The 25,331-nt window shown below is 44.9% G+C and overlaps 1 protein-coding gene and 1 long non-coding RNA gene across 2 annotated transcripts; one reads left to right on the top strand and one right to left on the bottom strand.

The window, feature by feature from the left end:
- Positions 1 to 3,484: 3,484 nt before the first annotated feature.
- Positions 3,485 to 21,318, bottom strand: HSDL2 (hydroxysteroid dehydrogenase like 2). Its single transcript, XM_072860613.1, has 11 exons — positions 21,172 to 21,318; positions 16,286 to 16,449; positions 15,755 to 15,853; positions 15,515 to 15,629; positions 12,922 to 13,025; positions 11,855 to 11,953; positions 6,731 to 6,925; positions 6,158 to 6,229; positions 4,918 to 5,115; positions 4,244 to 4,372; positions 3,485 to 3,790 (listed from the first exon to the last, which is right to left on the bottom strand). The coding sequence occupies exons 1-11, from the start codon at positions 21,186 to 21,188 to the stop codon at positions 3,678 to 3,680; spliced, it is 1,305 nt and encodes a 434-aa protein (XP_072716714.1). The 5' UTR covers positions 21,189 to 21,318; the 3' UTR covers positions 3,485 to 3,677.
- Positions 21,300 to 25,160, top strand: LOC140651312 (uncharacterized). The gene is made up of 3 exons (XR_012042343.1): positions 21,300 to 21,453; positions 22,016 to 22,114; positions 22,233 to 25,160. It is a non-coding gene; the product is annotated as an uncharacterized lncRNA (long non-coding RNA).
- The last annotated feature ends 171 nt before the right edge of the window (positions 25,161 to 25,331 follow it).

Genomic DNA, 25,331 nt, shown 5'->3' with positions numbered 1-25,331 from the left:
GCGCGAGCCTTCCAGCTTCTGTAGCGCCCTTCCGCATGCTCTCTGCTTCTCGTGCTAAAAAGCCTCCCGGGAGGTAAACTGACCCTCCCGGTGTAGAAAAAAGCCCCATCACTCCATTTCCCCTGTTAAATGCTGGAGAGAAAAGAGCCCCCCACTTGAGGAGAAGAAGGCTGCACGTGATGCCTAGGGGCTTCTCCTGCAGGTCCTTCTGTGCATGGCTGAAACCAGCAGCTCTCTACACAGGCACCACGGCTCACTTGCACCGAGCTCACTGCAGGCATGAGGCTTACGCTCCTGGCACGGAGCTGTCGCAGCCAAGCCCTGCATCCCCCCTTACTTGGGCCGAGTGGCTGGAGAGAGGCTGAAGGAGAGTCGTGCCTGAGGAAGATCTTCTCAGCAACGCGGTTTTGCTTCCATCTGCGCAGGATGCCAACCTTTGGAAAGCAAGCGGCGTGAAAGACGTTCCAGTTGCGAAGCATTCCGACAGCCCGCGGCCCCTTCGGCTTGGTCATGCGTCGTTCCTACAGGAGTCTACAGCTCTGTGACAATGGGAACTGCAGTGACAGTAACACAACAACTGTCATTACGTCAACACACAAGGACCAGCGCATCTGCTTATGGCTTAACTTGACATCTCTTTAAGTCACTAAAAGCGTCCCTCTCAGTTCTTACAGTGGGTTCAGACCCGCCGGGTGATTTCGCCTTCCGGCATCAGCTCACTGTGAAACCCAAATCCCTCTCGGGATGTCGCACAGGATCTCTGCATGAAAGCTGAAGGGGGAAAGGCAAGCCAAAGGTGGACGCTGGTGGAAGACCTGCCAACCGCGGCGACAGGCGGGCAGCACGGCAAGGGCGGGAGGAGGTCAGAGCCTCCACCGGGCCACAGAGGGAGGAGGAGATGATGTGGGAAGAGTTATGTGCGGATGTGGCGGGGCAGGATTTGGAGGCGAGGGCCGACCTCGCAGTTACTGTGAAATAAGAGAGGGGCTAGGGGAGGAGGTGAAGGAGGGGACAGGTATGGTTGGGCGAGCAGAAGACAGACGATCCTGCCGCAGGCATTTTGATGAACTGGGGAGGCAGAAGGTGAGATGGAGGCAAAGGCTCCAGTGATCTGAGCGGGACTGGAATAGAGTTCAGTTCAAAGCGAAATTTTGCCCATCCAGCAGAGATCGGAAGGATGCTGGAAACCACTCGACTCCACAGAAGGTGACAAATGGGCATCTAGGCACATTCAAAGGCCAACAGGCTTGAACCATATAACGGAAAACAAAACCCATCCTGTGTTGCAGGCAAGTGTTGTTCTTGATAGTTATTTTAGTACCTAGTTTTTCAAGATAAAAAGGCTGCGTATTTGGGAAAATGTTGTAGTCCAACACCTCAACGCCCCTGAGAGATCCTCAAGGGCAAGACATTCAAATTCGCTCCTATTAGTAGCTTCCCCACGTGCAGTTCTGAGGAAGGCCAGCAGCAAAATCCTCTTTTCATTTCTTGTAGGCCCTTACCTAATCTCAAGTTGGCTTATGTCCCCTGACCTGGCCACCCCTGCTCTCCTCACAGCTGTGGTTCATACAGCTGGGGTGGCCTCCTCCCCCGCCATATCCACCTGTACACAGGGCTGCCTCAGTCTGCTGTCCATCCCCCTGGGAGAGCAGCAGCGTATGCATCAGCCCGTAGGTATTAATGTGAAACACTTTCCCCATGTTCTTAGCTGTGGGATTTGGTACCATTCTCCCTCCAGTTTGCACAGCAAAGCTTCCCTAAGGTTCTGTCTCTAGCACTCTCCATGCAGTAGAGTCTACCTCAAATCCAGGCAAGAACAAGCCACAGCTGATAGTTGCTTTCTCCAGATCTAACACCCAAAGCAGTCCTGAGGAATTATTTGCTCTTTTTTTTTTTTTTTTTTTTTTTCTGTAGGGGTTTCTACTTCGTAGAGAGGCAGAGCATACACACTTCTTCATTGTATTGCAGCACCCAGTAGTATGGGTGCATTACTGCACTATCAGTTCAGACGTTCGGTCTCCTCCAGAGGACTCTGGTTGCCAGTGCTGGATCTTCTTTCCCCATTCCACGTGCAGCTTCTGCTTCCGTGTCCTGGTGCATGCCAGTGCTCCGGCTCTCCTTCAGCCGGCCGGACTGCGAAGACTAACGCTGCTCTGGAGTCAGCAGGTCAGCGGTCAGGGACAGGGTGGTTACCAACCCAGACACCAGGATGGAGTGGGAAGCAGATACTGCCCGGTGGAGACTGAAACCTTTGGGCAGGGCCCCCGGGACCAGCAGCACTGGCAGCAGGGGCAGGGGAAGGCAGTTGGGGCTGCACAGCGGACACATGGACATTGCAGGGAGCCCCAGGCTGACAGCCGTGCTGGTGGCTCAGCCGAGCACATCTCACTCCCTGGCAGGGATGAGCACGCTGCTGAGCGCAGCCCAGTTGGGTGCTGGACTGGGAACAGTCACACAGCCCAACAGTGCTGCCCCCTTCCACTGGGGCGGCCCCCAACTGTGCTGCCATGCTGACCAACATGGGGTAAGCCTCTCCCTCCCTCCCTCCTTCCACACCCCCAGCCCCTCATGCCTGGTGAGAAAGGAACCTATCATCATTTTTTTCAAGATCCCTGAGACTGCAGGGCACAGAGGTAAATGTGACATTTTCTGTCTTACTACCAGAATTCAACTGCAGTGGAAGCAATAAAGATACAACCTTCACAACACAGGTCATAAGCAATTTTAGATGAGCACGTGCTTTGAAAACTTGTCAACTATTGGACTGCTAAGTGAATTAAGAAATAAATCCGAAGTCTTGCAAGCTTCTCAGCTTGCTTAGGAGAGTAAGATGCTCTAAATTCTGGGCAGTTCTTTTGGGGACGCTGAATAAACATTTTAAGAGGTTGGTGCATCTGGCTTTGCAGATGCTGTCACACAAAGTTGCAGACCATGTGGGCACTTACACGCTTACAGAGTGGGGCACGCGTGCCTTTACTAGTGAGCTTCAATCTTTACCAGCCAAAGGGATGGAAGGGGAAGTGGCTGGCTGCAGTGATGTAGGTTAATCCTCATAATGCCACATGAAGGTGCTGTGGCAGGCAGCACCTTCTCTGCAGCAGTCAGGGGCAGGGGAGCGTGTTTGTGTGTGCGTGGGTACCTTTGCACAAAAAGAAAACTTGTATATCACTTGGTATGTCTGTACAGCTTGGTATGTCTGTGTAGGTAATAAACTCAGGAAAGCAAAAAAAAAAAATTAATGAGATGTTTATTTACCAGGGGTAATTAGGGCCCTGCTAAACTGACCATATTGCTTCCACTTCTAAGCCAGCTCAGGAATCTCTGCATGGCACTTCTATCACAGAAACAGATCTGCAGGGTGAAATTTGCTCCCCCCAACTTTTTTATGGTGTGCAAGCAACTATCCCAGGGAAGAAACTCACTTCAGGTGTCCTGCATTGATCCAGAGCAGCAGAAGAAAACAAAACACCTGCAACCTAATATGTGTATTCTCCAGAAGGAATTAGTTTAATCACAAAGACCTTCTTGTCTTAATCAGATAGTTATTTCTTCTCTAAAAATCTCACATTTTATCCATACTTATTATATTGTATCAGAGAAAAATGAGGACTACCATTTTAAAACAGCATTGCAGTTATAAATGAAAAGGCCACTGTTCTGCTAGTACGGCTTTCCCCTCACAGTTTAGAGTTAAGCTGTGTCAGCATCTTCTCCAGCTTTATTGCTAGTGCCATGTTACCTTTAATCTTTAATTTTCCTGACATGAAGGCCAGTGTTGGCTTTAGTTTACCTAAAAAGAAGAAACACAACCATCAGAAAATGAAAAAGAACTGGAGACAGCCTGTGCACAGGAAAAACATGATGCCACTACAGCAAGACATAGCAGCTGTATTGCTACCAAGTTCTGCTGTAAAAGCAGTGCACATTTAGTAAACACAGACTAGAGATGTGCAGAACAGAAATCCAACAGATTGGATTCTTTCAGAAGCTACACGCGCTGCTAACATTTCAACACCTAGTTAATCAAAGCAGTATGAGCTTCTGTGCTCTTCCTGTTCACAGAACAGAAGAGTTGACAAAAACCTGAGGACTTCTATCCTACACTTTCGCTTCAGCCACCAAAAGCCAAAAGCTCCTCCATCCCAGGATCACAAAGCGAGGCGGCTGTCTGTTCGCCCGTCAGCAGAGAGTTTTCTGGGCACCGGTACCTGCACCCGCCCTGGCAAATGCCTTGGTCACTCACCTGTGAACATTTTCACAAAGTCGGCACTCGACATGCTCATAACCACATCGGCCGTCACAGGAGGCTTTCCGGAACCAGCGCTCCCACCCTGGGTTTTCAGGTCAATATACCAAGTGCCTCCTTCATCACCTGAACAGACAGTGAAAACAGGTGACAAGGCAGCCAAGAGCGCTGCGCCCTCCCTGTTCCTCCTTGTCAGACGGCCGCTGCCGAGTCCATTTGGAGCAGTTACACGGTTCTATGTATGCTGGCGGGGCTCTGCAGGAAGGTACCGCTTGCCCCACGTTCTGCGTGCAGGCAGAGCCGGCCTCTGGCAGACGCCCCGCAGCACCCCGCGTCGGGGATGCGGGCAGAAGAGCCCCAAGGCAGCACTTTGCTGACAGAGCTGGTGGCAGCTGGCGCTTTTCACACGACTCTGCAAGCAGCCCTGCCTATCGTCGTGCTAACCCTGTGCCGCAGGGCCAGCACCGTGACAAAGCCTGCCCGCATACGCCATGAGTGGCAGCAGCTTCCTGTGCCTGCTGAAGTTGGTCCCGAGAAGGAGCATCGCACAGAACAGAACAAAAGGGGTCTGTTTCGGCATCAGCTTGAAGAGGCGGCGTTTCTCTTTGCAACACCGAGTGCCCTTTGCTAGGAGCCTGAGCATGTCACGCTTTTACAAGTGATGGTCTTACCAGATAATTCAAACTGAAAGACACCCTGAGTAGCTCTCACGTACTCTTCACTGATTGCCCCCCGAATAACTCTGAATGTTTCTGCAACAGGACTCAGTGGCTTGGCTGGAGCAGATTCTGTGTTAACTTTAGCTCCCTCTGGGCCTTCATGCTGGGATCCGCTTACTTTCTTCTCCTCTTTGAATGCCTGGGAAGCACCTACAAGACACAGATTGTTTTCCTCTTTCAGATGCAAAACACTTTAAAACTGCGCGTAGAAACATGCGTAGAGAACTCCTTTTGAAAAGACCGAAGCTTCACAGTAGGGAAAATGAATGTTGTCCCATTTCGGTATTAATGCTGAGAAAGGATGTTTTTGGCACCTGGGAATCTGACCAGGTGTAGAGCGCTAACAGTAATTCTGCAATATATTAACAATCAGGGACAGCATTTGCAACTGACAAGGCTGATCCAGTTCAACAGCCTCCAAAAATGTTGTCAAAAGTCTCTTAGGTGTCTTGGCTATCAACAAATCGTTAGGACTATTCTCCGAGTCCTGCCTGAATCACCTGTGTTCTGAAGCCCAGGGAACTAACACCAGCCGTCCCTGGCAGAACAGTCCTGGTGCGATTGCTCAAATAGCATTTTCAAGGGAAAGGGACCGTTCAAACTTTGCCTTCTCTGCCCTTCTCTTTTCCCCGTGTTGGCACTCCTGTGAAACCTGTTCAGTGTTCTTAGTTGCCCTCCAACTTGACACACTACAATTCTGAAAAAGCAAAACCGATGTTTTTCTAAAAAAAAGATTTCTGCATTTCATCTGAGAGATATTTAAATTGTTTAAACTGTGCAAGTTTCATCTAAGAAGTAATGAAGGCTCTACATTGTATTCTTTTGTATAAATTTAGTCAGGCAAATGAGACACTCCTCCAAAATGTGCTGTTTGTGATGTAATTTCTTTTTCCAGCCATATTTACCTGTGACCTTCATACTACCACAATTCAATGGTTAAAAAAGGATTCTTCAAAATAAGGCACTGATTTTATACCATGAAAGTCCTGCAGAAGGTAACATTCTTTCCCTAGCTTTAAGTACAGAGTCACTTCCATAAATCATACCCTCCAAATGAGAAAAGGGTTTTTGCCAAATAGCTTGAGTGGAGTCCAAGCTCTTGAGAGAAAAGAAAAAAGAAAAAACAACTTGAAATCAAGAGGGCATTCGTTATTGTCAGAAATTATCAACTTTTACACAGTGCTTTCCCTACCATATTTTTCTTGTTTCACAGCTGTCATGTCAGTTTCAACATCCAAGAAGAAGTCAGGCATCAGGGGGTGACCTAAAAGGGAGGAAAAATGTAACAGTAAGTCCACGTAAAGTTGGACAGCACAAACAGGAATCTGCTTCATATGAATCTACAGCCAAGTTTATAAGTAAATAAACTATGATTTGAAGAAAAGACATAGCATGAAATAACATGTTTAAAGTTTGGTTCATTTAAAATCTGACCTAGAAACCTCTTAAAGTTCCAATGAAAAACATCTGAAGAAGAAAAAAAAAATCCGTCTCACTAGCTGGTAAATAGTAATACATACATCTACAGTGCAGGTACATTGTCTTTTCATTAAAGTATTTTTTTTTAATTTAATAGGCACTTGATGATTAGAATCTCAGTGAACTCGTATATGCTTTCTAGGAAGGCATGTTCTGAAAGCTGAGCAAAGCAACGTTTTACAGACTAATTTAAGAGCCCCTAGAAACAAAACTGTTTTAGTATTCTCCATACAGCCTCCATCTCCTCCTTCCCGAACTGACTTCTCACCTTAAAGATCTGTTTTACCTGGTGCAATTGCATAGACATCAAAATCCTTAACTCCTTCTTCTCTCAGCAGAACTTCATCAATAATGAAGTTTCCAGTGAAACTTTTTGGTTTTGTTAAAATGCAATACGCAGCATCTGCAAGTATGTCCGTTTTCCTGCACTGTTTTTCTATTCCAGATCCTCCCAGCATATCCATAGCAGCTGTATGTATGGCTAGAAAGTTTGGACGGTAAGAAAACAAAGCTTTAACACTGACAACATGAAATTCCCATTTCTCTGGCAAGTACACAAACTTTGTTTTCCTTTCACGCAAAAGGAAATTGTAGGAAGACAAAGCTATGAAATACTACCAACTAACAAATAATTCTCTACAAGCACCAGTAAAAAACAGAAAACTATTAAAGGAACCCAAAAGTGGAATAATGGGCAGGACTTCTTATGACATTCACATCCCTCTATCCCTTTATCAGTCTTCCCCCCTCCCCCAATTTCCTCCAGGTTATTCAGGACATGAAAAACTAACAGGAGAATTATTTTTCTCAAAGTGAATATATGATACATCAGTCACTAAGAGGTATTTCCTTCGGTGATTATCACACTGCAAATCTTGATGCTTAATTTTAGTCTTGTAGTAACTCCCATGAGATACCAAAGTGTCTCTCCTAAGTTAATGAGAAACCAAATAGCAAAAACTCAAAATAACTTGTTCAATATTCCACAGAAAGGCTGTGTAGGACCCAAGAATAAAATGCAGATCTCCTAAGCTTCTGGTTGTTTTATTAACCAATTCTACTAACTTCTGCACTATTCCATTAGTCTTCTTTATGCTTCCCCCAAGGGAGCTACTAACATTGTGGCATGTTCCAGTCTAAGTCTGTAATTTGCTCTTCCAGGCTGAGGTACCCATTCCATTTTTCTTTCATCCTGTTCCACAGAGAGGCTGTTTGGTTGTAGCTTTTGGCATTTGCCATGTCACTGTTTTCCCCTCATACAGTTCTACTCTCCTATACCTGGGGTTGACAGATCCTGGAAGCAGAGGGATAAACCTGATTTTAAATCACTTTTGTCCTCCATTCAGTGCTTCCATTCCACACAAAGCAACAGCAGCTTTGATGCAGAAATGATCCCAACATCCCTTAAAAAGCAAAGATTACGCACTGTGCAGGACACATCTATCTGAGCTGGATCATTCACCTTCCAAAGTAGGTACTGGGAAAAAGGACAGCAGTCTTCAATGCTGGCCAGGGAGATCCTGTCAAGGTGTTTTCTACGAAAGTGCAAAAGTGGGTAGATGTCCTTGTTGACTCCCGTATTTTACTCTTCTGTGGTGAGGATTAGCCCCTAGGTTTCACTTACCTTTGACCAACCTCAGCTTCTTTTTTCCAAATCAACTGAACTGCTATAAATACGCACCTAAGTAAAAACTGGCAAATAGATATACTGTCCATACACCTAGGTCTCCCTAGGTCTTTTTCTCATTTTTAAGGATAGAAAATAAATTTGCCTTCTTTGATCCTCTGGAATGTGACCTGTCCTGCAAGATCTTTTAGGTTTTTTTAAATAACTACCAACAGTTCAGAGAATATTTCTGTCAAATGATGAGATTTACTGATTAAATAAATACTGATAATTTACATACTCTGATGAAATTTACCAGGTTCTGTTGACCTGAATATATTCCCCTATTCCGAGGATTCATTAACCCGTTTGCTTTTCCTGGCCCACGATTCTGCTACTTCCCTGTTAGTGTCAACTGTTATTCTTCTGAGCACAGTAAGCCTATGCTCACAGACTGAAGCAAAAAGGTTTTAAACAGGTACTGCCTCCTAAGTCTGACCACACATTGTTCCACCTATTTCATATAAAGTGCTGCTGGTTTTCCTCTAATGCACACGAAGAGTCTTCCAGTTCTGTCCCAGGATACCTCTATTATTCACACGCACTCTGAGTGATGGGATTGCCCCTTGCCCTTTTGTTAGGCTTCCTCTTTCACTTTCAGATAAATGGAGAGCTCCTGGCATCTTATTACCAGTATACTTTCACATGTTTAAAGTCAGATTAATCAACAGTTACTGGCATCCGTACTAGCACTGAGGCTAATCACATTTGTATATTATAGTGCTTTTTAATTAAGAACTTTGCAACTGTATTTTAGATACCATGGAAGTCTAACTCGCTCTCTCTCTAGTGACCACATGAAAGTAGTTAACCTTCTCACTTTTGGAAAACAAACCTTTCGAAAGAACATTTTTTGTACTGGAGAATTTGCACATTATTATCCTCTTTTATACCTGAGGGCACATCAGTTTTCACAGAGGCATCACTGATTTATACAAACTTTGAGAGCTCATCTAATGTTTCTAACAGTCTTAAACTGAATGAGCAAGAATGGATTCAGCAAATACAACGCTCTGTCTGCATACCTTTGATTTTATAGAAAGCTTAATTACTTTTTAAGTTACCTTGCAGCATCTCACAGAGACAAATCTTTATTAAAAAAGTATTTATTAGAATATACCATTGTCATTTGTAAACTGCATCCTCCTGCACTTCCAAGTCTCATGTTCTGCAGGTTCCTGAAGGGAACAGATATTAGCTGCACTCAAGTGCCAGCTTCTGCAGTGTTACCCTCTTACTTATTTTAGCAGGTACAAATATGTTACCAAGGTCACAGTGGCACTCTAATGCACAAGAGAAAGATACTACTTACTTTGGTTTGGGTTTCCCCCCAGTAAGAATGTCGGATTTTGTAGAAGTTTAATACCATCATAGACATCCTTTAATACCAGACTGTATCTGGGACACTGGTACTATTACTGACATCTGGAGTGCTACAGCATGTGCAAACACTGGGAAGAAATAATGTATTCAACTATGCAACATAAGACTTAATGTAACTTCTTCCTGTAAAGTTAGCCATCCCTCTGAAAAATTTTTCTTCATGAGTGGGTGGACAAATTCTCCCAGGTTCTGTTTTCCCTTGCCATGAAAAACAGGAGGCCAAATTATTCAGATGCAGGGCGGGGGGAACACCTACATTGCAAAATAAAGACCTAGTATAACCAGCTGGTCTCTGCAGGAAGAATTCTTTAGCTTTCAACAATACATTGCGACCCACAAAACCACCAACTCATTTCCACAATAGCAGTGGATGTTTTCTCCAGCGTATCCAGAATCATAGAGAGAAGGTGTTGAAGAATGAGAATGCTGTGGAGGGTGCACATAATGTCCCTATGCAGCATGTAAATACGTGCGTTTACAAGACACGGGTAATCTTGTAACATCTTTTGCCTGAGAAAATAAGTTAAATTTGTAATGTTGTCCGCAGCTTGATGCCACGTCTCTCTGAGTAAGATACTCTGAATTAACTCCTTCACTGTCACTAACTCCCATACACAATTTACATTGCTTAATCAGTCAGTGACCAAAAACCACAAAATGGTAGATAAAAGGTCACCTCTGCTAGTGGAAAACTAAATTACTCCTACATATAGGATTCTGAGGAGATATAAAACCCATTTAGCAGTGCATTTTAGGGACAAGCGAAGCACGATGGGCATACGGCCTAGGGAGCTAAAGGCTTTAGGAACCAAGGTTCATGGCTCTATTCCAGATGACAAAGATAACTCCTGGGAAATCTCCACTGAAACTTTTCTGAGGTTTCCCTGGAGCACTCAAGAAGCAAGTATGTGGAAACAAGTGCATGTTTCTTCTAACTCCTTCAGAAATAAAAAAATACAACAGAGACCCAAAACCTGAAAGGTGGGCTTTCACTCCACTGCCAGGAAGGCAATCCAGACCCTGAAGTTATACATGCAGTTGCCTTCAGTACACCAGAGACGAAGAGCTTATCCTCTTCAAAAGAGACAGTACAGGTTTTGTGATGATATAATTATCACGGGTTATATAATTATCATTCAAAAAGTCAATCCCTTACCAAAATATTTATATGGGCAAAACTCAGCATGTGAGCAGAATTCTGAGGCATCCATTTACTGGGAGAATTTAGGATGCAAGCACCCAGACCAATGAAAAAGGACCAGGTCTGTCAGACATACTAACCCAGGGGTTCAACTGAGTACCACCTAGAGTATTTAAGCAAAGAAACTCAGGTGATTTTGTCTAAAATAATTAAGTTTTGCTCATATTCCTCACTTTAGAGGAAGCAAATCAAGAGAGCTTCCACACTAGAAGTTAAAAGGGACCTGCAAATCCTAACAGGAAAATGTTGAAAAGTGTCTGGGTACAAACGCTTCTTACACTGGAGCACTAGCCCCAGAAAAGGATCTTGATTCATATTTTTATTTCCTCTTCCTTCTTCCCTCCCTCCACTAGTTAAGGGAATAAACTCTGCTGTTGTGATGTTTCATAACACAATGACTGGGCTCACACCATTAAAGGGCAGGATTACCCTCTGTCTTTACTGATTTTAACATCAGTATCATTTCTGCACATAGATGTATTTGGGATGAAGAGACTGGCCTCTTTGGCAAAGAGCTGACTAAACCTCGAACAGCAGCCCTGATCCTCACTGACCCAGACAACAAATTGAAGTTAATACAACATGGGAGCATCAAGTTGTTTTTCTTCCATAGAACTCTAATTTCCTGTGACTTGCAAGCAGATGGTTGCTGGCCCACTGCACCAAAACTTCTAGGAACAGGGGTTTTTTTAATAATTTCTGCATTTACAGAGGTATGTATCTCGTCAGTTCCATCTACACTCTGGCAATTTAACTAGCAAGGAATTATAAATAGTACTACACACACAGATGTTTCATACCTACTAATGAAAGCATGCTAATACTTTTGTGATTCTGGCCAAACCAAAACTCTGGGTGCATGAGAAAGAGTAGAGACAAGCCAAAGACTACACAGATGCTTCAGCCAACTGACAGGGTTGAATGGGTTGCAAGCTAGCTGAAGATTAATTTGGATCAAAGTGGCAATGGTCTGGTGAGAACTAGGAATGAAAACCAGCAGCCATGCAGGATGAACAAAGAATATGCAAAAGAACTGCTCAGTCTCCTGAATCAATTCCTGAAGAAGTTTTAAGTATTATCAAAGTCAAATAAAACAAGCTGTAGAAGACAAAATACAGGAAATCATGATTTTACTACCATTAAAAAAAAAAAAAGATCACCTGTTTTAGGCCATAAAGCATTGACAGCAACTTCTCCTCTAAATTCTTCTGCCATTCCCAAGACACACATGGACATCCCATATTTAGAAATGGTATAAGCTAAGACAAGAAGTATAAAAAAGATAGTAATTTACACTCTATCAACAGAACTTTAATTATGAAGAAAAATCAAATTATTTGTTCATAAGGAGAATTAAGTTTTTGGGGACAAACTAGTATCTTCCTAGAGTCAAAATCTCTCCCTTCTCCCCACCACCCCCAGCAGACACAAACTGCAGTCTGCCATCTTTTCACTACAAGTCAAATGAGAGCTATGCATGTTTTGACAAAAAATGACAACTGAAGCCTAGCTGTATGGTGGTTTTGTTGTGCTTTTTATACACAGCACACTGACAAGAGTGCTCAATTTTTTCAAGAGGCCTAAGGCATACTAGCTGCTAACAACCAAACTAGTATTCTGTAGAAAACAAAAAGGTGGGCGGGGGAGGAGGGGAATTCTAAATCCTTGTCATTTATCTATTTTGAGAAGGGAATTTTTTTGTGGGAAAGAACTGGGACTTGCTGGAGGAGTTTAACATGACAAGTGTCCAAATATGAAAGGTATTTTTACAGTTTTAAAATTAATAATATTAACCTCAAGACAAAATGGGGTCCCTTTCCCACCTCAAAATTAATTTCCATTTTAAAAAACAACATTGAAATTTCTCTCTATTAAATAAAACGTGAAGCTGAATCAGTAATAAAACAGATTTTGGGTTTCAATCTCTATTTGGAACAGAAAATATTTTGTAGTCTTAAGAATTCCCATGAAAAAGCACAGACTCTTACCTTGAAAACATTCTTGAAAACATAAAGGACGTATTAGGCCATGAAAGCTGCACTATGTTTTCCCACAAAACAAATGATTTTAGGTTAGGTACAAAACACTCCGGGGAACCATTAGTGCCAGTCTGTTTATAACGCTAAAGATACAAGACCTAGCATTCTGGGCTGGCATTCCTGCACATTTCCCCAGGTATTTACCTTTTTCTCAAAAAATAACAACAAAGGCACTGAATGCTACTCACCACAATGATTTTTGAACCACATGGGATTCAGATTCATAGGCGGGCTGAGGTTCAGGATATGGGGGTTCCTACTTTTCCTCAAGTGGGGAAGGCATGTTTTAGATCTGAAAGATAGATTCAGACAAATCAGTCACCTCTTTTTTATGGAACACCTATAATTACAGGAAAAACCATACTAGCAGATCAGTATTTTCATTTTCATGAAAGTCCAACACTAAGCTGAGGCCCTGTCCCTGTATCAATTATTTAACTGATATAAAGAACAACAACAAAAAAAATCTGTTGTAGCTCACTTATCTCAGGCCTAGTATTCATTCCTGCTAACTGGACCACATTCCCCAAACAGTGCAGCAGCATCTACTAAAGCTCATTTTCCAGATGCTCAGAAGCCGTAATCTCCTTGTGATAGTTCTGGTAGGGGCAACAAAACACTATGAAGCAACAAGCGAAATTAATAGTGCAGAGCATCATTTAGTCATAAATATATTCTCTTCTGGTCACATACCTATTTCTTCTTTAAAACCACATTAAAGCAATAATACTGTATAGTGAAAGGCTATTACAAGTATTCCAAGCAAAACTGAAAACATATTCTCTGCTGACTGGAAGCATCACTATTTCATTCAACTTAGAATTTACACATATCTGTAAATCACAACTTTTACTTTATAGAAACTGTCATTTGACTTCTAGCACTAGGGTATATGTTCGCATTTGATCTCTCCTGGAGAATTTTTAATCAAGCCTCATAGGGAGAACAGCACCACAGTGAACTACACTACTGACCTATTCACACATTTCAACAGGACCCACCCATACTATCAGCCACAGAAGGGACACCTTCAACTGGAATATCATTAAGGTACTGAAGTAAATCATTTACCACCTGCTTAAATGTCCTGGGATCTCAACTTTTTCCAGTGGCAGTGTATGAGGTTCACTAACAGATGTCTCAATTTCTTCATGCACAGGAACCAAGAACATGCCGTAAGATGGGACACATCCTCCCTACCTCCTCCACACAGACCAAAAAATCGACACCATTTTTTTAGCTATGATAACTTTCTCAACATCAAACTGCAAACAGATCTCTACAAATTACAAGCAGAAGCAACACACAAAGCAAGGGGAAGAAAAGGCTGAAATGTTTGACTAGGTCTTCCCAATTGACAGCTATAAAAGCAATGACAAAGATCATTTGTAACTTCCCTTGAGATGCATTAATCTTTCATATACTCTTCCATTTGCAGCAACACAGAACCTGCTTTTTAATGTTTTTAAGGCAGAGTAGCACCCAAAGGAAAGATGACTTCAAGAATTCTCCATTAATTTGGAATAGCTCGAGGCACCATCACGAAAGTGATTGTCACTGTTGGGTGCTGAGAGGTAAACAGAGCTTGCCACTGGCAATACAGTGGAACCCATTCAGAGATTTAGCAAGAGACATCCACAGAGCCAGAGCGCTGGATATCCAGAGAATGCCAAGCTCCAAACCCAATTTTCCCTTCTGAGTGCAGAACCGCTTACACTTACAGCCTTTCAAAAGCAGACATCACGGGGTGGAAGCACAGAAATCCCACTCTGCAAGCAGAGTCTTTCTTCCACCCTCCTTCTCTCTCCATGCTATCTGCATGCTGTGCACGTGTCTCTCTAATTCAGAAAGCTGCTATTCATGTGTGTTTTTACACTATTCTAATGGCAAATCCCTTCACTGATTCTTAGCAAAAGAACATTAAGGGATATAATCATAATATCTGATAACCAGATTCATCTGCACAAAGGAGAATGACAGACACTATTCTAGTTAAAACTTTGATACAAAAGCTCCTGATCACATCAAGCAACAACTGAATTTAGAGAATCTGCATCATCCTAAGGGTTTGTGTTTGTTGGTTGTTTTTTTTTTTTTAAACACAACCCCGTCAAAAATCAAAGTTTTCATTTTAAAACACAGCAACTCTAAATGACAGCCTGTAAATATAAAATTGATCCCACCTACTGAATCCATTTCCAAAAATGAGCAAAATAAGGACCAGAGGAATTGTGAAACCAAATCTTGGTATGGTAATTTAAATAAATGATAGAATTGATAAGCTGAAAGTAGGCAGAGAACACTTTAGATCGTGAAGTTACATCGTTAACATTTCTCTTTTAACTATGCTAAGTTAATATACTGTCTCTAAAGATGAGAAAGAAGCTTAAGAGAAGAAAGCTGAAAAACAAGATGTTGCACTTGATGTATACAAAGAGTTAGTAATTTTGCTTGAAATGAAAAAGCAGACAGCATTTAGCAAAGCCAAGCTGGAGCTCCATTTGAAATAAACTAGTTTCTGCTTCCTACCTCCATGGAAGGGGCTTGTGAACACTTAATGACTACAGTAATAAGGTTTTGTTTACTCCAACTTGCAATTAATCCTTGCAAATATTAATTTCAAATCAGTTGGCCAGTAACTGAGCAATTTCCTGTCAGCATATGTTGAATACTTGCACTCCAACTCTAGGGTAGCAAGACAGCTGTGCAATTTCTCAGAAAAACTGAGGTAACATCATACATTTTGTTACAATTACTTTGCTTCCCTCTCTCAACACTTACGTAAGGTAGGTTCCTCGTACATTGACATCCATCATAAGATTGACCTTCTTCGTTTCTGTTTCCAAAGTGCCAGTCAAAGAGATGGCGCTTGCATTGTTCACCAAAATATCAATCCCTGGTTTTAAAATAAGCCATTTCACATTAGCATTTAAAGACAAAAAGCACGGGTAAGGCAGGCTGTTCTTTTCTCTTTTTTTTTTTGAACAATCTGCCTGTTAACATCTCCACACCTTAACATACCTCCAAAAGTCTTCACAGCTTTCTCCACAGCCTTAATAATTTGCTGTTCTTCCCTCACATTAACGACGCATGGCAAAGCCTTTCCTCCAGCCGCTTCAACTGCACAATTAAAAAATTAAACATTTAAAAATTTCCTCTCAGATGGAACAAATAGCATGAACCTACTGAGAATCTCTCATTCAATGACATGCTTCAAGAAGGCATTGAAAATCGCACTCTCAAATTGCGACCTTTTTACATGTTGTGTAAAGAACAGAGAAGCCAAAACCAAATCTTAACTCTGAGAATGTGTACGGTACACACATAGCAATTAACATAGCATTTTCACATCTATACACATACATCTTCATTACAGTAATATTTTGATACCTCCCAGCATTCCTGGGAGGCAAGAGAAGCACTAAGCTTATTTTATTAAAGGTGAATTGGAGCTAAGAGAACCTATGCAGTTTTCCACTCAGGTATTACAATTAACCTAGGGCATACAACCAGCCCAGCACCTGAAGCCCACCCTCATTTATTACAACTTACTCTCTGCTGCAGCAGTGTAGATAGTCCCTGGAAGAGTAGGATGGGGCTCAGCTGTCTTGGCAGCTATCACAATGTTTGCACCATCCTTGGCAGCTTTCAAAGCAATGGCTTTGCCAATGCCCCGGCTTGCGCCCGTGATGAAGAGAGTGCATCCTGCTAGTTTCCTAAAGGTGAAGGGGGAAGTGGAGGGTAAAGAAGAGGGAGAACAAAGCAAAATCTGTAAATCATTGACTTTTAGCACTCTTTAAGGGCAAAAGTAACTAGAGCAGTCTTCCAACCAGACAAACGCCTTCATCATTTTACTAAGAAAGCAGCCCCTAAATACAAAAGGAATGGCTACAGCTACAGCAAAGTACAGTACCACTGAAGGTAAGACCCCTCTCCAAGCTTGCAAACACTATAAAGCAAGAAGGTTACACAGGTCACCCAATTGCATTTCTACCTTTTTGTAAAACAATCCAACACACTGTTTACAACAGAGCTGCTACGTTCTCCAACAATGGAAAAGGCGTAAGTTGTAAAAACAAAATGCCAGTTTCTAATGAAACAACACACCTACGCAGGTCTCTGTAATTTACTAGTCAAAGTCCTCTAAACACAAAAAACTGCTGTCTCAATGTGATGCAAAGTTCCAGTCCAGAACCACAATGCCAATGCAGGGTGCCACACACAAGTGCCAAAAACTTAAAATCACGTTAAAATCAAATAAAAAACTTAAAATCAAATAAAAAACTTAAAATCAGAAATGGCAATTATTTCTCTTAAAGGTTTTACACTAAACTCAACAGTTTTTAACTACATTTAATCCAATGGATCCCCCCAAAAAATTGGTCCAATAAAAACCTCTGGAGAAACTAACAAGTTTTAGAGTGTCAGAAAGATGTCTGGCTGACACAAACGATGTCACTGAATTTCTGAAAAGCAAAAGATCAACTCCAGTTTAAAGTATATTCAACAATAAAGCCTCTTGGACCACAGGTTTTCCACACGAAGGAATGTGCATTTGTGTTCTGCATAATGCTTATGTTGCTTTCTGTAACTCAGTGGAAAAAACCAAGAGGTCCAAGTTTTCAACCCCAGTTAAAGAATGCATATAAACTATGTGCTACAGCACCTTCACTTTTCACTTGCATCACAAATGTTATACACCAGCCTCCAAGCTTGCATTAGTTTTCCTTTCAGTCTGGGCCAGACTCGACTTACTCCTCTTTCTCCAGGTCTGTTTTTCCCCTCCAATCCGAGAACATCCCACTCTCAAACACTCTCTAGGAGGGTAAGTGTTCGCTTTCAGAAGGCAGAAAACTAAGATGGGGCAGGGAAGGGGAGGGATCTTCCCCTGCAGTGGCACAGTTAGGCATCTGCAGGGTCCCAGAAAGTCAGTGAAGCCCTGCAGGTGCCATTTCAAACAGCTTTCCTCTGCAAAATTGGGTCCTAGAGAGGCATAGGAACAAAAATCTCAAAACAGCACAGTGAATCACAAAAAACTGCTGCTGAGAGTCAAGTCACATGCATAGTGAGGAAAGTTCACCTCTGCAATACATAGTCAGACTGTAAAACTCAGTCAAATAAGGCCAGAATGTGGCTTCTACCTTCAACCAACCAATACGAGGTCAGCAGACTCCACCTTAGTCAGGCAAGAGGTAAATGGGGCCCAGCAAGAGGCAGCTCTGAAGGAGAACAAAGCTAAGGAACGCTGACAGGGCTTTAACCCCCTTCAGGAGCAAGAGTGGTCCATTCAGGAAGACAAGTAGATCTATCAGGACACCGGCATGGTTAAGCAGGGAACTCATGACTCAACTCCCACGTACAAAGGTGTCATACAGGGAGCAGGAGCAAGGACAGGCCACGAAGGAGGAATTAGAAATATCACCCAGGTTTGTCGGGGTGGTGTTAGAAAAACCAAAGTCCACCTGCAGCTGAGGCTTGTGAAGGACATCAAAGGCACAGGGGCTTCTGCTGCTACACTGGTAGTAAAAGCAGGCCTTTTGCTCAATGGGGTGGGTGAAAGCAAGGCTTTCAATGCCACCTCTCACAATACTTTTGCATCCAATTTAAGGTACTGTGGTCTGGATTGGTGCACAACCTGACAGGTAAAAAACTAGTTGGCTGGTCAGTCTCAGAGGGTGGTGGTTAGTAAGTCATACTCTGCCCAGAGACCGGTAACAAGTGGGGTACCACCTCTATTCCTGGACCTGTCCTGTTTAATATCTTTATCAACAACATGAAGAAGGTGACAAAATGCCCTGGCGGTGGATGACAACTGGTTCACAAGCTTGAGGGCAGGGCTGCTACCCAGAGGGTCCCCAACAGGCTAAATGAACAGAAGCCTCGTGAAATTCAGCAAGGACAGATGCACAGTCCTGCACCTGCAAAGAAAGAGTCCCTGGAACAACACAGGCTGGGAACTGAATGGCCAGGGAGCACTCTCCTGAAAAGGCCTTGGGGGACTTGGCAGAGAGCAAGCTGAGCATGAGCCAGCAGCGTGCTTGGCAACAGAGGCCAGCAGCACCCTGGGCTGTAAGAACACCATAAACAGAAGATCGAGGGAAGGGATTATGCCCCTCTTATTTGGCACTCATAAGACCACACTTACATCCTGTGACAAGTTGTGGGTCCCTCAATACAAGGTATGTATTGACAAATGGGAACAAGTTTCGCGAAGGGAGATAGAGATGGCTGGAGGCTCAGCACTCGTGTGAGAGGACCAGTTCAGCCTGGAGAACAGCTTTTGGGGGGGACCTAGCAGCAGCCCCCCAATACCTACGCAGTGATTGATGAGATGGAGCCAAGCATACATGCTGTGGTGCACTGCAGGAGGACAGACACAACAGGCCCTTTCATACTGAAAGAATAAAGGTTCGAACTGGAGATGTTCAGACTGTCCTCCCCATGATGACAGTCAGGCAACAGAGCAGGGGACGGAACTGTTTCCAGCCTTGGAGGTTTTCAAGACCCAAATGGACAAAGCAACCCTGTCTGATCTCCCAGCTGACCTGGCTTTCCACAAGAGGTTGGACTGGAGACCTCTCAAGGTCCCTTCCAACCTGAATTATCCAATGATCCAATCTAGAAGAGTCCAGCTGCAGACTCAATTCCTTTCCCCAAATTATTATGCTATTCAAAATGTCAGGGAACATATTCTATTCATTCCAGTTACACTCTCCCTAGTTTTCCCCTCCAACCTTTCCTACACTGGCCATCACCTTCCAGTTGTCTTTTTTCTCAGCACAACTGCATTGCTAGCCTACATAAAACTCCTTTTTCTCCCTAGGCTTGCAATCACCACGGAGTACATTCACTCTCTGGCGCCCCTTTCCTTCAATTCTAGCTCCACAATCTCCAGTTCTGTTCCTACAGCCCACAGAAATAGTGTTCACCAAAATAAGCAAAGCCCTAATAACAGAAAAAAATCATTTTCACTTCACCCCCTCTGAAACATTGAGCTGACTTGATACTTTCTCTCACACTCCCTGTATTTTTTTTAAAACATTCTTGCTTCTTCCTTAATTTTACATTTAATCGGGTCTCACTTAAGAAGTTTCATTTACCCTCTGCAAGCTGGTGTGACAGCACCCACAAAGCCAGATGCACCAACCTCTTAAAATATTTATTCAGCGTCCCCAAAAGAACTGCCCAGAATTTAGAGCATCTTACTCTCCTAAGCAAGCTGAGAAGCTTGCAAGACTTCGGATTTATTTCTTAATTCACTTAGCAGTCCAACAGTTGACAAGCTTGTAAAGCATGTGCTCATCTAAAATTGCTTATGACCTGTGTTGTGAAGGTTGCATCTTTATTGCTTCCACTGCAGTTGAATTCTGGTAATAAGACAGAAAATGTCAAATTTACCTCTGTGCTCTGCAGTCTTAGGGATCTTGAAAAAATGAAATTTTTCCTTTCTCACCAGGCATGACTGCTATTACAGAAACCTGCAGGCCACATCAGGGACACTTTTTACAGCTTGCTTAGAGATACCTTAGGAATTTAATGAATAATCCTGTTTATAACATACAGGAACAAATAATACCAACTTATTTTCCTGGCTGTTAGCAGTGCTAGCTCTGAAGAAAGGCAGAAAATGCCTCTAAATTAAGATCCTATACTGGAAGAAAATTTGATTGCCAGGTAAGAAGGTACTGGCTTGGAATAAGAGCGAGAGAGAGAAATAGTTTAATATATATAAAATTACAGATACACTATCCAATTTAGAGGAAAGTCCTCCAGTAACTATTTCCATTGCAAAACGCTCCGCTCAAGGACAGTGACTAACGATCCTCACGAAGATTTCCAGGACCTCTGCCAGTCCCCACCTGCCCCCTTATCTCCTGGACTTGCTTCCACGCTCTCTGCCGTGGAGAAACTCCTCGACCCGGACCTCCGATGTCACCGCACGTTGCACAAGCAAGGCAGGCGACCGGAGGACGGCGCGACCCGCGCTGCGAGCAAAGCCCCCTCACAAACCCGCCAGAGACGAGCGGGGACGGCGGGCTGCGCCCTGTGGGGCAAGGCAGCGCTACCCCTGACTGGAAAAGCCCACCATTACAGGGGCATGCCTATCCTCCGGTGTAACAACTCACTTTCAGGGGCTTGTAAGCGCTCTCGTGCGTAACCCGCTCGGAGGGGAAAGCAAACCAGCGCCGAGGTGAGCGCCCAGCAAACCACCCCGGCACCACGACGGACCACGGCCGAAGCGCACCTCGCTCCCCGCCCCGAGAGGCCTGCGGTGGCTGAAAAGCCGCGGCTTTTACCTCAGCCTCGCCCCGGCCCCCGCGGCCCTGTCCGCCGCTGCCGCCGCCTGAGGAGCGGGAAGCGGCGGCCTGGGGCGAGGGTTGGGGGTGTCTGCGCCGGCGGGGGGCGCGGAAAGAGAGGGGAGGTCTGGGGCGGCTTACCCCGTGTTGGGCAGCATGGCGGCGCGGGTAGCGGCCCCCGGGGCGGGGAGCAGGCCCGGGAAGGCCGCTGGAGCCGCCCCGCTTCGCGCAGCCGCCGCGGCGGCGAGGGGCGGAGCGGTCGGGCGAAGGGGAAAGGCAGCGCCGAGGGTGCCGCGCTTCCTGGCGCGCCCGGGCACGTATGAGGAGCGAGGAGTGGGGCTGCCGGGGCCGGGGTGCGGCTGCCGGCGAGGCGGGGGCTGAGCCGCGGCCCCAGGGGCGCTGCAGGCCGCGGGAGGCGGCCCCGTGAGTCTGGGCAGGGGCGGCCGGGGAGGAGGGTGCCCGGCTGTGCGAGCGAGGCTGAGGAGAGCAGGGGTGGCTGGGTCGGGGGACTTAAGACAAGCTGAGGTTAGATAGGGACCTACATGGAATGAAAGAGTGGAATCGAGTGGTTTCCAGCATCCTTCCGATCTCTGCTGGATGGGCAAAATTTCGCTTTGAACTGAACTCTATTCCAGTCCCGCTCAGATCACTGGAGCCTTTGCCTCCATCTCACCTTCTGCCTCCCCAGTTCATCAAAATGCCTGCGGCAGGATCGTCTGTCTTCTGCTCGCCCAACCATACCTGTCCCCTCCTTCACCTCCTCCCCTAGCCCCTCTCTTATTTCACAGTAACTGCGAGGTCGGCCCTCGCCTCCAAATCCTGCCCCGCCACATCCGCACATAACTCTTCCCACATCATCTCCTCCTCCCTCTGTGGCCCGGTGGAGGCTCTGACCTCCTCCCGCCCTTGCCGTGCTGCCCGCCTGTCGCCGCGGTTGGCAGGTCTTCCACCAGCGTCCACCTTTGGCTTGCCTTTCCCCCTTCAGCTTTCATGCAGAGATCCTGTGCGACATCCCGAGAGGGATTTGGGTTTCACAGTGAGCTGATGCCGGAAGGCGAAATCACCCGGCGGGTCTGAACCCACTGTAAGAACTGAGAGGGACGCTTTTAGTGACTTAAAGAGATGTCAAGTTAAGCCATAAGCAGATGCGCTGGTCCTTGTGTGTTGACGTAATGACAGTTGTTGTGTTACTGTCACTGCAGTTCCCATTGTCACAGAGCTGTAGACTCCTGTAGGAACGACGCATGACCAAGCCGAAGGGGCCGCGGGCTGTCGGAATGCTTCGCAACTGGAACGTCTTTCACGCCGCTTGCTTTCCAAAGGTTGGCATCCTGCGCAGATGGAAGCAAAACCGCGTTGCTGAGAAGATCTTCCTCAGGCACGACTCTCCTTCAGCCTCTCTCCAGCCACTCGGCCCAAGTAAGGGGGGATGCAGGGCTTGGCTGCGACAGCTCCGTGCCAGGAGCGTAAGCCTCATGCCTGCAGTGAGCTCGGTGCAAGTGAGCCGTGGTGCCTGTGTAGAGAGCTGCTGGTTTCAGCCATGCACAGAAGGACCTGCAGGAGAAGCCCCTAGGCATCACGTGCAGCCTTCTTCTCCTCAAGTGGGGGGCTCTTTTCTCTCCAGCATTTAACAGGGGAAATGGAGTGATGGGGCTTTTTTCTACACCGGGAGGGTCAGTTTACCTCCCGGGAGGCTTTTTAGCACGAGAAGCAGAGAGCATGCGGAAGGGCGCTACAGAAGCTGGAAGGCTCGCGCGTTGGCTTTCTGCAGTTTTGCTGGTGCCTGCGCGTTGGCCCCGCAGCTCACCCCCCTCGCTCCAGGTGACGAGCAGCAGGGGAGCACAGGTTTACCATGGGCGGAGCACCCCTGCGTCAGCGCCCGCGGTCCTGCGGTGGGGGAGGCTCCCCCCTCCAAACTGCCCTTCCCTCCGTCGGCGCAGCATTCACCCTGGAGCAGAGCCAGCCCCTGACCCCCACGGCTACTCGCAGGAGAACGTGGTACGCCCATCTCTCTCGAAAACTACTTCTTTAACTTTACGGGGTCAGGTGTTTTGCCCATCAGCCTTTTAATTTATGCAACCGCTGCCGTGGCATTGCAGCAAGACCTCCCTGGCTGCCCCTGCTATTGTGGACCGCTGTCTCTGCTGGTGCCCTGCTCTGCCAACTGTTTCTCATTCCCCAGCCTTCACCCGTGGCTGAGCTGGCTTCCCCTGAGGAAGGTGATGAGGAAAATGCAGCCGTTCAGAAGGAGGCGGCAAGAATGGTCCTAGTGAGCGATGTCAGCTGGGCGCTGAGTGTCCTCAAGACAGTGAGAAGATCTTTCAGGCCAGTGATGGGCTCTGAAAACAGTGTCTCCTCCAGCTGACCATCCCAGCAAACCTGCTTCTGCCCTTCCAGTCTCTGTGTCACTGGCCCTGTCCTGTGTATTTGAGTAGTGTGTTTCATAAGTCCCCGCATGCTCAGCTCCACATGCTTCACCCCCCCCCCCCAGTTCTGTTAACTCTTAAGGGGAAAATTTCTTTGCTATTGTCTCGCACTGTTTAGGAATGCATCTTTGTGGAGTAGTAGGTTTTGGCTATATTTTGGACACAGTTGCTCCCAGAGAAATCTTCCTCTCATCTTGCCATTGAACCAACTGTCTCTGGAGCGTACTTGTTTTCAGGAAGGAAGAAGGATTTCAGCTACTTTATTTCTTTTCCATATAAGAGATTTGTTTTCCTCAATGGTGTAAACTTATATAAGCTCATTTAATTGGAAATATTTCTGCTCTGTATAAGAGACATTACACCAACCACAACAAGTGTATAGTACAGGCTTCCAGCTACTCTGGAGGATGTGGAAGGGTATTCAATCCCTTCAGCACTACAACAGCCATTCCAGAGGTGGTACACATGCATTTCAGCAAGCGCCGCCAGCCCCTCCATAGTGGTTCTAGCAGAGACGATTCAGCAGCAGACAACGAAGAGATCAAGTGACTCGCACAACTCTTGTTAGTTCAGTCTTGGGACTTTTAACTGTATTATAGAAGATTGCAGGTTTTTTTAGAACTGAAATTTGCAATAGGCAATACATTTCTTCCATCAGTGTTTTAAACAGCCAAGCAGCTACCTCTGGAGCATCTTCTGTGGAACAGCTATTTCTATAGCCAGCATTATTTGCTACCATCGCCTAACAAACACAGTCTGTTTAATACAGCAAGATTGCATTTTCAGCTTGTAATGACTAAAATGTTAAAGACGTGTACCACATATTGTAAAGTTTTATGTCTGTTACCAAAAGGGGAAAAAACAAGGCAGTTTCATGAGTAAGTTACAGTAAGTTATCTACTAGCACATTCAATTTATCACCAAAGAGTTTATCAAGATTCATTTTAGTATTTCTTTTTAGGCTTTCTTTTGGGCAGTGATATAAGTACAGGCAGGAGACTAGTTACCACATCAAGCATTTGCATATTTTCCGACTGTTTTACCTTAGAGAAACTCCTAAAATGAAGGTCCTATTTAATCACAATTGCATTTACTTAAAAATGAATGTTTGAAATCTTGCTCTACTGATGACTCAAATAACTGATCTCTATTCCCTTGCTTGTGGCCTTATATTTTTTTCACATCTTGCACCAGCATTAGTCAACTGTGTGCGTTGTAAGATTCTCCTTTCTCTCTCTGTTGCCTATGCACCATACTCCAACATTTCCTGGAAAAGCCCAGGGTATTTGAATATCCTTGACTGATCCAAGTGTTCTTTCAGAATAAAGGAGGAAGGAAAAATCTGTCAGCTCAAGTATGTTTTAAGCTCCGTTATATGGGGAGCATCCTTTACAGTCACTGATTAGATTTAATCCAATGTATATTAACATCAGCTCTCCTCGTATAGTTTAGCTGTTCTTTTGGAAACATTAATTTTGAGTAGTGTTAGGAATACTTCATGCAATTACATTTGCTGGAAAACGTAATGACTCTCAGTTTCTTTGGAGCAGAGGGAAGAGCACTGTATTATGCATTTTTATGTCTAATACAACAAAGCACTCTTACAATGCAGATAATAAATAACATAGATCAGGTCCATGGGAAGACAGCTGTAATGTATATCTCCACAAACACTTCAGGTGAAACTGGTTTCCTGAAGTTGAATTTTATCAGGTGTCTCAAATAAGATCACCCAGCCTTCCTCAATGAAAAATCTGTATTAGTTGTTTCTTCATTTAATGCAGCTTCAGTTTTGGCTTTTCAAAATTAATGTTTCTGTGTGGAAGGGAACCTTTGCATATTTTGCATAGAGCTACAATGTGTCTCCAGCCCCTA

The sequence above is a fragment of the Ciconia boyciana genome, chromosome 4, assembly GCF_034638445.1.
Source record: "Ciconia boyciana chromosome 4, ASM3463844v1, whole genome shotgun sequence".
In the NCBI taxonomy this organism is placed as follows: domain Eukaryota; kingdom Metazoa; phylum Chordata; class Aves; order Ciconiiformes; family Ciconiidae; genus Ciconia; species Ciconia boyciana.
Note: the sequence above shows the minus strand (reverse complement) of the source record. Positions and strands in the feature narration are given on the sequence as shown.

Excerpts from the sequence above, each read along its gene's own strand:
- HSDL2 (XM_072860613.1), bottom strand. Across the intron at positions 15,630-15,754 it reads AGCTGTGAAGACTTTTGGAG|GGATTGATATTTTGGTGAAC; the intron begins GTATGTTAAGGT and ends TTTTAAAACCAG. Across the intron at positions 13,026-15,514 it reads GTACGAGGAACCTACCTTAC|ATCTAAAACATGCCTTCCCC; the intron begins GTAAGTGTTGAG and ends TCTATCTTTCAG.